This window comes from Manacus candei, unplaced genomic scaffold (assembly GCF_025592945.1).
Source record: "Manacus candei isolate 608988 ecotype Guabito, Panama unplaced genomic scaffold, ASM2559294v1 h1tg000017l, whole genome shotgun sequence".
Classification (NCBI taxonomy): domain Eukaryota; kingdom Metazoa; phylum Chordata; class Aves; order Passeriformes; family Pipridae; genus Manacus; species Manacus candei.
In genome coordinates, this window is record NW_026138065.1 from 31,910,501 (window position 1) to 31,926,274 (window position 15,774).

The window sequence follows — 15,774 nt, forward strand, 5'->3', positions numbered from 1 at the left end:
TGAAAAGGCAAGCTCGTCCTCAACACTAAAGGCACAAATACGATACCACAAAACATTTTCTGAAGGGTGTGCCTTCTTCAAACACACCTTCACTAGAAAGATTAAAATTCAGAAAGAAGAAGGCACAGGTCTTACAGTCATTATTTAAAAAAAAAAAAAAAGTCAGGGGAAGTATTATAACTAAGAATCTAAGTTTAATTCTTTATCCAAGTTACATGTTGGCACAAGTGTAAAGGAAAGGGTTCTTGTTTAGGCAGCAAGGAGTATTTGTAGGTGAAAACACTTCTTTGAAGGGTGAAAAATGTGTTTCATCTGTAGAGAGTTATTTTCGAACTTGGAAATCAGGGCATAAAGAATTTTTCTAAAGTAGAAATGCACAGTAGAGCACTTTTACTCAGGCCACACCAGGCAAACAGCTACAACCACGTTCAGTTTGATGGGGCAGTTTTCACAGCAGCATTTCATTTTTATCCATGATGATTTAAACTAATAAGAATATAATGAGCAGTGTGATATTTAGGCTTTGAAGCATTTAAGTTTACTCCAAAATTCTCCTAAGTTTGAAGTAATTCTGATATGTCTCACAAACATGTTAGAATTTATTTCTGTCCTTTCTGATAGTAAATTACAAGGGAACGGAGGGGCTCAGGGGATTTAAATACCACTAACAGCCAAGCAACTAGACACACATAAAAAAGCACAGGGAATTAAACTTGAGTAGATGTTGCTTTCCTGGCCTAGATGACTCCCAAATGCTCATGAGTTCAAGTCCTCTCCCTGACACCTGGGTATCTCCTCAGGCTGTGATTTCTTCTGCTGTAATGGAAGAGCAACACTCTTCACCCCTACAAATGATTGTGAAGGACACGAATGAAGACTAGTCATACCAGACGTTATTACATGGATGTACTAACTATATCAAAAGTCACAATATATGATTTATTACATTTTTAAATTTTTTTTTCAAGATCTCCTGTTTCTCAGTGATCCTCTTCCCCTCAATACTTGGAAAACTAACATAAGAAAATTCTATATAACAAAGTGCCATTGTGTAAAGGTCAAAGCCCCTTTTGGGGCAGTTGTGTGCAGCAAAGTCACTGCAGAGCTTCCACTGCTTCCTGCTGTAGCAGATTTTATGATCAAATAAACCTCTGGCTGTGATTTTGGTGACAGCTGTATGGTAGTGACATGAAGCCCTTTCCACTGCCAGCATTCTTCAGAAAGCACAAAGCAACAGGCTCTGGTGACCCTTCTCAAAAGGTGCCTTGCTCATCCTGTTACTTGGGGAGGTTGAGTCCATCTGCAGAGGGGATAGAGTTGACCTTTCTACAGGAAAGTGAAAATAACCTCTGCTTTCCATCCTCACAGGATTTTAAAGAAGACAGTTATCCATGTTTCTTTCAAGAAGACAAAGACTTGTCCTGGTTTGCTTTCCTCCAAGAGAGGAAGGGCCAAAATTCAGACTGCCATCTCACAGGACTTTGATCAAGTCTTGTAGGAGAGCTTTCACTTTCTTAGACCGAGAAACATCAAAGAAAAGACCCAAATCTCTTCAGAGCTGAGCAGGAACCAATTTATGAAAAGTTTTTTAATGTCACAGCTATCCAGAGCATTTTGTGCAATAATAAATTAAATACTGGTAATGTGGCAATGGCTTCGGCACAAGCAGAACCAGTTATATGCAAGGTAATGCATCTGGACATGTGGTTAGGGCAATTTTTTCCCCCCTTGATGAATCTTGGACTATAGCTCCTGTTGTATAGAAGGAACAGATCAGGTGGGAGAGAAGAAGCAGAAAGCAAAAAATAAAGGAAGAGCACAGACTCTGTGATATGTTTGATGAAGATAAAACCAATGGTATCAGTCACCAAAACATCATCTTCATAAGCTCTCTGGCTCCCTGGTTTGTTTTTTTTTTTAAAAAAAAAAAAGGTTATAAAATGCAGAGATTCCTGTCCACATTGAACACGTGACCCTGAAGACATTCATCACTCCAGCACACACGTGTTCTCCAACGCGTGAAATCAGGAGGCAGGAATTTACCATAAGCCACTGAAGGTACATAATTGACATTTAAAATAAAATATCTCTTCTGGATGGCCTGATCCTGCTGCCACTGCCTTCAGTGGGGCTGAGTCAGGCAGTTATCAGTGCCATGTAACTCCTCCCTTACAAACCATCCCTCCAGCCATACTTTGTAAAGCTGCAGTCAAATAATTATCATGTGTTAAAAGTACGTGCAGGAGGGGATGAAATTCTCTTCCTAAACATAGCTTACAGCACATCCATTTAAGTGTAAATGCTGGGGTTTCTACACTTGAAGAGAAAAACAGAATCAAAAGCAAATGTTTACCTGCCATGGATCCAGGAGGCTTCCTTCACAGTCCCTGCAACTTAAGTCAAGTACTCCTGACTATGGAAATCAAGCTTATTTTTCAGAATGTCGTCCATTTGTTGTTTTTTAAATAATTCTTTTTGGTCACACTAAATCTTAAATTAACCCCCACTCCTCCCTGTGCAATTTTAGCACGATGGTATTAACTGTAGAACGAACAAAAAAAGCCCTTCAGCTGCCACTTCAGCACACCCCATATCTGGAAGAGTTTTTACTTTCAGCTTTTAAGGTCAGAACACACACCCAGCAATAACCAGCCTTTCTTCTTTTTTTTTTTTTTTCCTCTAAGAAACTGGAGAGCCTGCTATCTAAAACAAGGGAGTTTTGTGAGCAGGAGTCCAGCCTGTGCTTTTGGCATTACAGGTGTGAAGCTCTCATAACCTGGGCTTCCATTTCTGGGCTTTGTTAAGCCTGGCAGCCAATGCTGCTGGAGATGCAGCTGGCAGGGAGCACGTGGAAGGCCTTGCACCCAGTTCCTGCGAATGGCAGCTTCTGTTAATAACCACACACAGAGCAGAGTTGTGCATTTTTATTCCCTTCTAGACAGAGCTGTATTCCATACTGGAGTATATGCATAGTCCCAAAAGGTTTGTGTGGAGTGACTAATTACCTTTCTCCTTAGAACTGGGCAGGGAAGCATAATATTTGTGTGATTACAAGGACATAAAAGGAGCGTAGGATTATTTTCCATGAGAATCCTTGGGAATATCTTGAGGGATGGCTGTCTAAGGTGGTGCTCTCTGCAGGACCATTAAACTCTCCTCCCAGCTTCTTCATCATGTGCTGTGATTTATCCCTGGAAAAGCTATTCAGTGGTGCATGGGGTTAACCATGAACCTTCTTTAGCTCTAACTCTCCACCTCTGAGTCCTTCCAGGACACTCATAAGCCATGTGCTATATTTGCCTAGCTGGAGTTGTTATGAGGATGTTGACACAAGGAAAAATATCTGCCTGGAGAAGAGGGTGGACTGGCACCCTTTGAAATCAAACATTGTCAAGCATCTTTAAAGTTCTGCATGGGTCATGTCACCGAGCAGCCCTGAAGCTGAGGGCTGGGTTCAGAGGGACACAAATAGGGTGCATATAACTCATTTCCCCTGTGTATCATATGCCACTGAACGCCTGACTAAGCCATGTCCTCATTTCCATATTTCAAAAGCTTAATTTAACTCCAGAAGCCTTTCCTGATCAATGCCTATGGGGGGGTTTCTACCACGTCTGGGCCTGGACTGGGTAATCCTGCAATTACAACTGCTCAGACACTGAATAGGACCCTCTACTCACAGCAAGACACTGGGTCAGAAAAGGAGGTCAAGCCATGAAAACTGGTTTTGCTAAAGTAAGTAGTCAACTGTTCGTTGTGTCACCTGCTGAGGCCAATCAAAGAGTTTTGCAATAAAAGGGGACATGAGTCTTCAGAATGGTTGGTCTCCCAATAGCTGTGCAAGACAGGGAGGAACACCCAAGTGAATTTTGGCCATCAGAAGGCAACTTTTTGAAATACACTTAAGGGTTCAAGCCTAATTCAAATAATCCCCGAGGAGGGCAGGAAAAGGTGTGCACAGCTCCAGTGTTTATCCCAGACCCATCCACTTTTGTGTTCCCTGAAGTAAGAACAGAGTATTTGACATCTGTTTGTTCAGCTCCCATGAGGCTCTGGAAGCAGCTGTATCAAAAATGCAGAAACCTCTCAAGGGTGGAAAGGCATCTCGAGAGAAGAGCAGCCCTTCCCTCATGCCAAAAGCAACCCAGCTTTAGGACTAATCCTGAGGTTGCTGTGACAGTTGCAGAGTTCGTGCACATTATTTTTTTGATTTGATGGGCCAGGGCACGCTGAGTTGGGAATGCACAGAAGGAAAGCTCTGCTGGGGGACTGACAGTGGTAAGTGAAGGTTTTGTAGCAGTTTTTCCTTCTAGTCATTCAGCACAAAAAGGTAAGAAGAAGATAAAGAAGCAGCTGTGCACCCATCTCTTGCTGAGTCCATACCAGGGACTCAACTCCAGTGGGACTCCCAAAAACATCATCCTGCATCACTGCATCTGAAGGAATCGCCCCCACCAACACTGCTGTCTCACTAAACTTGCTAATGACCACCCTGTTACCAGGGTGGAATTTGGGGTGGGGGTGGGAAGGCTGAAGTGCTGAACTCAAGATCAGAGCATTTTCCTGCCATCTGCACCACAAAGACAACGTGTCATGTGCTAGTGAGATTACAGTTTAGGTTTGTTATCATCCCTTTATATCAAAAGGAAGTTATGCACACAAAGGAAACACCAAACCATCGTGTCAGGGGAGCTATAAATCACATACTGCTGAATATTACGAGGGCAACAGAGTGCCCAGTTAGAAAGCAAGGGTTTTGAAAAGACCCCTTTTCCTCACAGTCTCCTCATTTCAATAAACCTTGTTTGTATTTTGGGAGAGGGTGAAGGAGAGCGCATGGTTTCGTGAAATCAGCTACAAATGACAGCAGATTTGTCCCACACAAGTGACTCATGGCTGACTGCATGCACTGGTCAATGCCTTCCCAGACACCAGCACAGTCATTGCTGTTGCCCAGGTTGATCCCTTGGTGTCCTGAAAAATCACACAGGCAACAGCACAAGAGATCTCCTAAGATTTGTTGCCACTTTCAGCGCTAGTAAAACACAGAGTTACAAAGAAATAAAAACTAGAAAACAGTGGCATAGTCAGTTCTTGAGCAAATCAGTTCATCTGGCAGTGAGGGTCCTTTCTGCTTTCCTGCTCTGATCTTACCACCCTCCAAAACGACATCCTGGGAAGACTGCAAGGAGTTCTCCACCTTCTCTTCCCCTGGCAGGTGCCTGAAATGATCCTGACAATTCTCCAAACCAATTCTCCAAAGGCATGCTGAAATCCCACTCCTGCTGAAAAGAACCCTTAGTATTTTCACAGTCTCTGACCTCCCAAAAAGTGTCAACTGAAAGATTTCAAGCTGACTGCAAATGTTGCAGATTGTTTCTGTGGCTCTTAAATTCTGAGTGATTATAATGGGGGAAAACACAGATGTAATCATTGCTTTTAAAATATGATTGCTGCTCGAAAGAATTATCGGTGAGGGGGGTAATTGTCTGGAGGATGGCATGATTCAGGACTGCTGACTTCCACTCCTCACTCATTCAAAGTCACCGAGTGAGTCAGTGGAAAAATCATTGAATTCAGCACAGTCAACAGGGTACCAACATTCATATTTAGGTTCCTAAATCAACAGTGTGGAAGACTTCAGCTCAAAGGTTTCACAAGCAAGAGTAAGTGAAGGTAGGAGGTTACGTTGCAAGCCTGCAGCAAATGCCATCCTGAAGTTTGCCACTTCAAATTCCAGTTACTTCTCACCCTAAATAAGTGGTAGCTAAAGGTGTAACAGCACTCAGGGAAGTCCATTCCAATCCAAGCAGAAACGAGGTCCATATGCCAGATTCTCTGCAACAGCTAAAGCATTACTTTGCAAAATAAATGTTTCTTTTGAATACAAAACACAGGACAGTCACAGCATGCAAATCGTTAGTATGCAGGAGCTGCTGCCTTGAAGCTCTGCCACCCATAGCTAATTAATTCTAGGTACTGTAATGAACACATCACAGGGAAGCACTATTCTGTGTCTGAGCAGAAACTCTGTATACAAACAACACAAGGCACAAACAGAAATCACACCTCTGAGAGGGAGCCTTTTCATTCAGAAAAGTCAGTCATCTCGAATGCACCACCCGCAAGAACCGGCACAGTAACCTGAATATCAGAGAAATAAAATTGAGTATCTATCGGCATGAAAGTAATACCAGGAGGGAGAGAAATCATTCAGAGAATACATCGCTCAGCAGCTTCTAAATTAGTAGGACAGTGAAAGCAGAGATCAAATATGAGATCTTGCAAATCCACAGGAAATGACTCAAGAAGCCAGATCAAGTGAAACTTCAGCTTCCAAGCCTCAGACACATTTGCTTCTCACCACTGGGCCAAATACGTGCATGCACAACGCGAGCACATAAAAATACATCCAGATCACACAGACAAGCTCTCAAGTATTAATCAGACAGTGATTAATACCCAGTCCTCCTCAGTGGTACATGCATTATGATGGCCTTTTAATTACAAGACTGTGCCCTGGGTTTTTCATATGGCCATAACTCTGCCCTTATTCTGCTTCTGTAGTAACCAATTGCTAAATGCCACGTTCCCCACTTCAGGTGCATTGATGTTCCTGCTGACCACGGAAATTTTTGGCATGAAAGGTTTTGAGGATGTTAGAGGTCTGTGTGATCACAACATCATTTGGAAAAAAAAAAAAAAAGACACAGGATGGGTAGAAATGTGTCAAATCATTACTTCTGGTCTTTTATTGTACAGCAGCTGAAGACGTTCCTGCCATTTCCTTGCCCCTAACCATTTACTCCTGCCCTGACACTTCTTTTTGCTGCCAACTCAGCTTTGCCAAGATGTTTATCATGCCATTCTGCAAGTTGGATCCTTGAATAACTTTCCAAAATAAAGAGGTATTGGGGGGTATTATTAGCTGGGACCATTCAGCAGATCCAGCAGTGTCACTCCTCAGCTTGGGGGGTGCATCAGCACAGCCGAGGGGGTGACAAACTATGCTTTGCAGAGGAATGAATGGGTGGGAAGGGGGTGGGGATATAGGCAGCATTTCCACCCAAAAGAGCATGCCATGGGCTGCCAAGGGTTGGAAAGAAGGCTTGCACTCTCATATATTGTCTGGTGTTATGGCCAAACCTCTGGCAGTGGCAGGAGCATCACTATAACATTGTAATGCCCCCAAAGCAGTGGATTCTGGTACCACCTCCAAAGGATATGCTGCTTCTCCCTGGGAGTGACTGCCCAGAAGGAAGACCTCAAAGCTTTCATCAGCTCTTGCCTTCATCGCATTACTAGCAGTCCACAGATTTTTCTCCAAGTGTCCATTTCTGTTCCTGAAAAGAAAATTAGCAGAACTTAGAAACTGAAACCCAATGGAGCAGAAACGCAATTTCCACACCAAAACTTGAAGGTCCCTTGAAGACTAAATCCCACAGACTAGACTCGAAAGACAAATGAGCAAGTGGCTCCCTCAGGAATTGCAGCCACATTGAGACTGAATATCCCTATGCAATGAGAGCAGAGAAGGCACATCTCCCTACCTGCAATGGGAAAGGGATGCTTCAATGGGAGGGGCCTATGGAAGCTGGAAGGTCAAGGTGATGAGCTTGGATGGGACAGACACATTTCTTCTCCCAGGATTGCCTGATCACAGAGCACCTGGTGAAGAAAGCAAAACCAAAACTCACTGCTGGTTACTCAGATTCATGGGCCAAACTTTCTTTTCAATAGTGAGCTCCTGTTACCCCCTCCTCTGTGGACCAAACAAGTCCTGAGGGCAGACGTCAAGGTGTAGCTATAGACACAGTTTGAGAGAGTGTTTACAGTTATGGCACTGTTCACTGCAGCAAAAAAACATTTAAACTGGCCTACAAAACAAGCTGCACGATGCTACCAGAATGCCAGCACAGACCCCATAGCAATGCTGAACATGGCTACATGTCGATTTGAGCTCTCACGAGGGGAAGGTGCAGTGGGAAGAACACAAGGGTGATGAGAAACCAGATGTATGGGCTGAGGAGCCCCATCACCTCAGGACACGCTGCTGTGGGGCCAACACTGGCTCCCCGGGCTCTTCTTTTACCAACTGGCTGCCAGATCCCCCACTGGACACATGGCGTCGTGGTATGGAAATTCTTCCTATGGGTCTCATCAGCCATGACAAGGAGCTGTGCCAGTCCAGGCTCCCCTGGGTCAAACTGAACCAAACCCAGCTGGGCTGGAGAGGTCAGGCTGAGGTGAGCCAAGTTGTCCAGAGAAGGGCAACAAAGCTGGTGAAGGGAATGGAGCACAAGTCCTGTGAGGAGTAGCTGAGGCAGCTGAGGGTGTTTAGCCTGGAGGAAAGGAGGCTCAGTGGTGACCTTATCATTCTTTACAACTACCTGAAAGGAGGTTGTAGCCAGGTGGGGATCAGCCTCTTCTCCCAGGTAATCAGTGACAGGACAAGAGGACATAGTCTTAAGCTGCACCCAGGAGGTTTAGGCTGGACATCAGGGGGAATTTCTTCACAGAAGGGGTGATTAGACACTGGAATGGGCTGCCCAGGGAAGTGGTGTACTAACTGTCCCCGAAGGTGTTTAAGAAAAGACTGGACATGTCACTCAGTGCCATGGTCTAGTTGACATAGCGGTGTTCGGCCAAAGGTTGGACTCGGTGACCTCAGAGGTCTTCTCCAACCTAATTGATTCTGTGATTCCGTGATCCTGAGCGCCGCCTGGGAGTGCTGCGCCAGGACTCGCTGGGTCAGGCTGCGCAGGGCTGAGCGGGGCCGGGGGAGGCTGAACCGGGCGAGCCGAGCGGGGGTCGGACAGACTCGCAGCCGGGTGGGCCGATCCCGTCCCATCCCATCCCACCCCACCCGGGCCTGGCCGCGGGAGGCGCTGGTGGCGGGCGGGGCGCGGGGGCTGCGGCGGGCGCGGGGGGCGGCGCCGGCGGGCGGGGGCGAGCGCGGCGGGACCGCACCCGGGGCGCTGCGCTGCGCCGCGGGGGCTCGGGGGGCCGGGCCGGGGCGGCGCCATCGCCGCCCGCGTCTCCTCCTTCCACCGCCGCCGCCGCTGCGGCTCCGTCCCCTCCCTCCCGGGTCCGGCGCTGCCCTGCCCCGCTCCCGGCGGCCGCGGCAGCGCCGCCGCCGCTTCCTGCCGGGGCTCCCCGCTCCTTTCCTTCCCTCCCTTCCCGGCTCCGCCGCCCCCCGCGGCGCCCCGCCATGGCGTGAGCGCGGCCATGGGGCTGGCCCGGCGCCGCCGCCTGCCCCCGGGCGCTGCGCCGCTCCCCCGGGCCCGGACCCCGCGCCGCCGCCGCCGCCGCCGCGCCCCGCCGCGCCCCCGCGGCGCGCTGACCGCCGCCTCGCCTCCTCCTCCTCCTCCTCCGCCCCCGGCCGCCGCCGCCCGGCGACGAGCGCGGCCGTAGCCCCCCCCTCCCTTTCCCTTCTCCTCCTCCTCCTCCTCCCCCCCCACCCCCCGCCGCCGCCCGCGCTCCCGCGCCGTCGGGCCCGGCGCGGCCGCCAGCCCCGGCCCGCCGCGGCGCGGCCTCCCTCGCCATGTGAAGCGCCGGGGAAGATGCGGAGGCGCAGCCCGGCCGCCCGCGGCGAGGGATGAGCCTAGACGGGGAGAAGATGACCGAGGAAGCCTACCCTGACGAGTGAGCGGGGCCGCGGGCGGGCGGAGGGGGGCCGGGGTGGGGGGGGCACCCTTTGTTGCCCCCGGCGCGAAGCGGTGCGGGGGTCGCTCGCTCCCCTCGGACAGACGGACCGGGAGCGGGCGGACAGAGGGACGGCGGGCACGCGCGTACGTGTGCGCGCCGCCCGCCCGCGCATCCGCCATTTCGCGCTCCCCCCCGGGCCGCGCTCATTTGCATACGGCCCTTTCATTCATAAAAAACCCCCGGGAGGGCGGCGCGGGGTTCCGGGGGCTCCGCGGGGAGGGGGCCCCGCGCCGCCGCTCCCCGCCCCGGCCGAGGGGCTCGGGGCGCCCGGGCGGGGGCGGCGGAAGCGGCGGCGAAAGGAGGAAGGGGGAGCGCTGCGCGCCCCCGCCCCGCGGCCCCCGGGTCTGTGGGGGTGTGTGGGGGGGTTCGGGACGCGGAGCCTGAGGCGGGGAGCGGGGAGGGGGGGACACACACACACGACGTCGCGGGTCCCCGCCCCGGCCGCCGCCGTTTTGTGAATAGGAGGGCGGCCGCCGCCGCCGTCACATGACGCCGCATTCATAAACCCGGTCACCGGCGGCCTCCCCATTCACCGGCACCCCCCCGCCGCACCCCCGGGGGGATGCGGGTACCCACGGCCGCTCCCGCCACCTCCCCGCGGATAAACCCCCCGCACGAATAACACCCCCCTCAGGAGAGGCCGCGCCGAGGCTTTCAAAATGCCTGACGGTGCCCTTTTCCCTTTTTTTTTTTTTTTAATGTTTTCTTCCCCAAAAATAAAACCCAAAGCTATTGCAGGGGGACGGCAGGAAGGGCTTTTTCACGCCGCGCTGGCCCAAGGGCTGTTCCTGGCTATCTCCTTCGGGGTTTTGACAGTCAAGAGGAATGACTCACTGGCGTGCAGGACTGGGTTGGTGCCAAGCGCCATAGGATGTACCGTGCTTTAAAATGACTCCTCGCAGGGCTTATAAAGCAGCGTCAAAATTGTGCAACTTTTTGGCTCGTTTGGAGCCCGAGAAAATATCATAATTGGTGGCATGTGCCACACTCGCACCTTCGTCCTGGTAAACTTATTTTAGGGCGATTTGCTGGAGAAACATGAGTGGGGAAGGAAATGGCTTCTGCCTGCAACGTGCTGAGAGGGATTGTTATTTTGGCAGTTCTTAATGAAGATACTATAAATACGTGTTTATGTGTAGCTTCTGAAATTGTGGTTATTTTGAAGTTGGTAAGGTTCTTGCAACAAAAAAAAGAAAAAGCTGAGTTTCTCTTGCGTGGATTGCCATGACCTAACAGGCTGGAAAAATGTGGCCAACTCATTTCCAATAAAAACCTGCCGGTTCTTTGTTTGGGGTTTATTTTTTTTGTTGTTTAATTTTGCAAATTGGACAAGAGGAGGGGAAGTGGGTCCTTGTCTCTTGGTTTGAGAACACAGGGCCAAACCTAACCCAATTCAGTGGACAAAATCTAATGCTCATCCAGCCTTCATCCTGTGGCAAGATATTGCTCCAAATGTGTTTTCCTGCAGGGCTTGGTGTGGAGGTGAGTGTCGGTGTAAAACAGCGAGCACTTGGCTCTGATGGTTGGTTGGGGTTTTCTTCCCTTAATTGTAGGCTGCAGTTTGTTTTGGAGTAAATTCTTCCTCCACGTGCCACTGCGCTGCCATGCTGGTGGAGGCTTCAGCTGGATGGGTTTCATGTGTGTCCCTACCTGAGCTGGGGAGGGAAGCTCTTGGGTCACACCACCTCTTGTGAGGTCACCAGTCAACCCAACAACGTTGTGCTTCAATCCCTGGGAGATGGGGAGTGCTGGTGGCCACGGGGAGCTGGTATCCAACCCATTCCCAGGCCACCAATAGCCTTTTTATTGGGGTTTGGATGTGGTGGCTTTCAGGATAAATGATGCCTCGTGGTCCTTACCCCCAGTGGCTCTTTTGGAGGCCATGGTTGGGCTTGTCAGAGTTCAGTCCAGGCCTTTGCCTTGCAGGGCACAGCGAGGTGTTTTAGGTAAGCCATGGTTTCCTCTGTAAGCTCCTCGCTTCCAGCCTTGCATTGATTGATAGCGTCGCTGAAGCCGGTGACTCATGGGTTGTTTTTTCATTTCAGTGGTGGGTGAAGTGATTTGATTTTTTTTTTTTCCTCCAATATATATGGTGTTAAAAGAAATAAGGACAGGCTCTCCTGATAAGTTTTCTCGAGCTGTCAGAACAATGGTAGTATAGCGTGCTATTTGCCCTAGATATCTGGCTTTAATTTGCATAGCTATTCTTGTTTCACAGAGTGCACTGTGAGCAAATGTTAACAGCCAGATTACAAAAAAAAAAAAGGACCACTGTCAGGATGCCTTTTAAAATAACCCTCTTCAAGTAAACAACAAAGGAGGTCTCCCTCCATTTTTTTGCCTTTTTTTTTTTTTTGATAATTTCTTGAGAACAGCTAGATAAGATTTTGAGTTTCGAGACAATTTATAAAACCGAGGAGAGGAAAAAAAAATGGGGCTTAGGATGCTGTAAACTCATCGGTCCCTTCACCACTGCACCATTTCGGATCGATACTTAGAGGTCAATTTGTCATTGCAAAGCGAGCGCCTCAGTCTGCATCTCAGCCTTGATTTCTGCTCCCACTCCTTCCCCCCCTCCACACGTCGCAGGGTTGGGGGAGAGCGGGGACGCCTGATAATAAATCGGAGGCATAAAGCTGCGACGGTGGGAGAGTTTTCGGGAAGTGCTGCCTCTGTATCCAGACGATGGGCAGCTGCCCACTGCGAGCGGTGACCCTCTCCAAACCCACCAGCTCCCAGATGGGCTGCCGGTGTCTTTCCGTAGGGAGGATGGAGCTGAACCCTTAAAGTGACTGGGTTATGGCCGGAGGCTGCCGCCTGCTCGTTCCGATGCACGGTTCCAAGAAAGTCACAGGAAGTAATTAAATGGAAAAGGTCAGAGAACGAGGAAGTGTTGGTCCGCAGCCTCTCGCTGCCTGGGATGGAGCCGCGGTGCCCTGCCTGAGCCCGTGTCCCCGAAGTGTCCCCGCAGTGTCCCCGCTCCTCGGAACGCGCGCTTGATTTATTCCGGCGGGCTCAGAGCACGCCTGCCAAGTGTTTGCAAGTGGGACTGGTCCCCCGGAGGTTTTTAACGAGCTGGGTTAAGTGGGATATGTGTAGGGCTGCTGTGGTGTCGTCCAGGACAGCAGAATGTGGTGTGAGATCACACCGATGCGTTTTTCCCAGTCTAGGGAAAGAAAATTAAACTTAAGCCTCATTTGTTCTTTTGCTGGTCCCAAAACCCCACTTCCATCCACCCCTGAGCAGAGATCAGCGATGCTTGTCTAAATACTGAGTCCATCAATGTTACAGTTTGCCCTTTATGCTGAAAAAAATAATTTATTTCCTTTTTTTCCCCCCCCTTTCATTTTTCACTGTGTTTTTGCCTGGTGATTTTTCTGTAGGTATCAAAGGCAGCTCATTCAGCCAAATTATTTTGCTGCAAGCTTCAGCCAGGGAGGAAGGCATGGGACATGCTGCGTGTCATGACATTATTGCTTGCAAATAGGACAGGAAATGAAGGATTGCCAAAATATAACTGTTTATTTCTTGGCCTGAAAACATGCCTGTTTAAAATATGACATGTAAGTAGCTGCTTTGTTCAGTCACTGGGAGAAGTTGCTGTTTATAAGGGAATAATAGCTCTGTTGGATGAAAAGAAAGCGGGGGGGGAGGGAAGAAGGGATTTACCCTTTCTACTCTTTCTCCTTCTGTCTTGGAAATGCTTTAAAAAGAAATTGTAGGTGGAAGATAAATGGAGAGGGTATTTTGTCGGACAACTGGAAAGGAAACCTGTGGGAAGAGGGGTTGCCACAAGCAGGAGGGAGATGGATTTTGAATTTATCAGCACATTATTAGTCCACACCGTGGCCCTGGGCAGCCCTTGGATAACCCCGATTCTGCATTGAAGAGAAGAAACCTAAACAACCCACCTTTGGGCCAAAACATGAGGTTTTTCGGTGCGACTCCCCTCATCCAGAAGTGCTTTGGGATGCTGGTGGTGGGATAGTGCTGGAGTGCAGCGCAGATGCCGCACCAGCAGTGGGATCCTCTTTGACCTGTTTTTGCAGCCTGTTTTTTATCTCACCGGGGCACACCCTGGAGCGTGGGTTAAAAGGTAGGTTTTATCTGCCTGTTTAATTAAATCCCGAGGCTGCAAACAAAAGTACGCTGTGTGGCAAGGCTCGCTCTCAACATGGGCTTGGTTTGCTGTTAGCTGGTTTCAAACCACAAAATCGTTTCCTGTCGGCCACCAAATTGCAGGGAGATGATGGTAGTTGTCCTCCTTCTTCCTGGACCAGGCTGGAAAATAGGAGCTCAGGAATGAGACACAACTATTTGTTTCAGTCCCTCCTGTTTCTTTCTTACACACTCTGGCATGCTTGAGGAATCGATAAATTCAATTTTCTGCCCTCCAGCAGAATGGCCATAGGAACTGCTTCCTACAACAAATTCATTGAAAAATGTGAGGGTTTTGTTGTTCTTTCTTTTCCGCCCCCTTTTTTTTAACAGAAGAAGGTGATCTTTTTTGCAAGAGCTGTGCAGGGGTGGAGAGGGCACAGAGATCAGTGAAACTAAAAGTACAGCTCTGTAGACTGTTTTTGATACATGCCCTGTTTGCATTGTGGAGCGTTTGATTTTTGGAGGACTTACACTTCTAAAGCAGTGCAGAAATTTAAAAAGAAGAAAACTAAAAAAGGTCAGTTGACTAAAAAAAAAGGCACAAATAGACTACAGAGTTGATTGACAGCAGATGCAAGCCGCAGCAGTCCCCATTTCTGTGGGCTACCAAAGGCAAGCAAGAAGCTGTTGTCACATAAATCCCAGCACTGGAAAGAGAGGTCTGCTCCAAGCCTGGCAGCAAGCAGAGCAGGGCAGCATCTCCCAGCCTTGCTTGCACTGACCATTGCTTTGCACCTTAGCCATGGGTATACTCAGCTGATGGTTTCTAATGCTTTCTTTTTTCTTTTTTTTTTTTTTGTTTCTTTTCTTACCTATTGGTTTTCTGCCAAGATCTTGTGAGCTTTCCTTCCTTCCCGTTTCTCTACCCACGTCCACCCCCTTTCCTTGTCAAATTTCCTTTAATCATTTATTTTTCTGGTGCTTGCTCAGTACTGAAAACCTGACCCTCTCAAGCTGCAGAGAAATGCAGCAGACTGCCTTATTGATGCCTTCCCACTGCATCTAACCCTCACCTTTGGTTTTGCATCAGCTTTTCAGAGCAAAGTTGGGTTTGCCCAGGTAGTTTCTCGTGCTTTAGTTCCTCACAAGGCAAACCATCTGCTTGGCCCCCTCTACTTGGTGAGCCGAGGGTGCCGGCTGGCAGGATGGAATTCGGATGAAGGGCAAGCCCTGCTGAGGCAGCAAGAACAGCAAAGCAGTGCCCAAATACTGCACTTCTGCCTGCTGGTTTTGGGGGGGTTTATCATATTGGTGTGACCGTCAGTGTTGGTACCCAAAAATATAGCAGCGTTCCCTACCTTGTTTTTCTACTCCAGCTGAATGCCAAACAAGCGTTGGGTGGGCAGGTGGACATCATCTCAAAGTCCAGAGGATGTCTTTGCTGCATTTCATTTTCTGTCTCCATTTCTTTTCCCTAAGCTCTTGGGGGGGTGTTTTTTGCCTCTTGCCTATTTTATTTCTATTTCCTCCTGTATCACTCTTGTCTGGAAGCAGGACTTCTCTTGCTGCAGCGAAACCCTCCTGGCAGTATTTTCTCCTCACATCAGGAGAAGGTGATCACGATAACATGCACCTGATGTAGCCATTGGAGTGAAATACTGTCTGCCCCATGCAGTAAAAGTAGATGCTTCACCTTAAAATAAGGTGTGTTTTACCAAAAGCAGCATTACAAGGTCTACTTTCAAGGCTGTTGGAGACCTTTCTGCCAACAGCCAGCAGGTTCTACCTGTTGCAGTAGGTCTAAGTGAGATTTAACCCAAATTACTGTTTTTGTCTCTGGCCTGCTCTTTGAATAACTTTATTCTTTGACTTTCTCTGCTTGCAACTCACACTTCAAGGACTATGTTTTGGGTTTTTGTTGTGTTTCTACTCCCCGCCTCCTTTGTTCTCAACTCCTACGTGTGC

At 48.9% G+C, this 15,774-nt stretch overlaps 1 protein-coding gene and 1 long non-coding RNA gene across 2 annotated transcripts in view; one reads left to right on the forward strand and one right to left on the reverse strand.

The window, feature by feature from the left end:
* Nucleotides 1–259: 259 nt before the first annotated feature.
* LOC127469341 (uncharacterized) lies at nucleotides 260–8,839 on the reverse strand. The gene is made up of 5 exons (XR_007903955.1): nucleotides 8,391–8,839; nucleotides 7,551–7,668; nucleotides 6,070–7,343; nucleotides 2,354–5,282; nucleotides 260–845 (listed from the first exon to the last, which is right to left on the reverse strand). It is a non-coding gene; the product is annotated as an uncharacterized LOC127469341 (long non-coding RNA).
* A 630-nt stretch (nucleotides 8,840–9,469) lies between these two features.
* Nucleotides 9,470–15,774, forward strand: part of SPRED2 (sprouty related EVH1 domain containing 2) — a 60,149-nt gene continuing 53,844 nt past the window's right edge. The window contains exon 1 of the mRNA XM_051783495.1: nucleotides 9,470–9,645. Within this exon, the coding sequence (XP_051639455.1) occupies nucleotides 9,599–9,645 (47 nt within the window). The 5' untranslated portion in view covers nucleotides 9,470–9,598. The remainder of the gene's footprint in view (nucleotides 9,646–15,774) is intronic.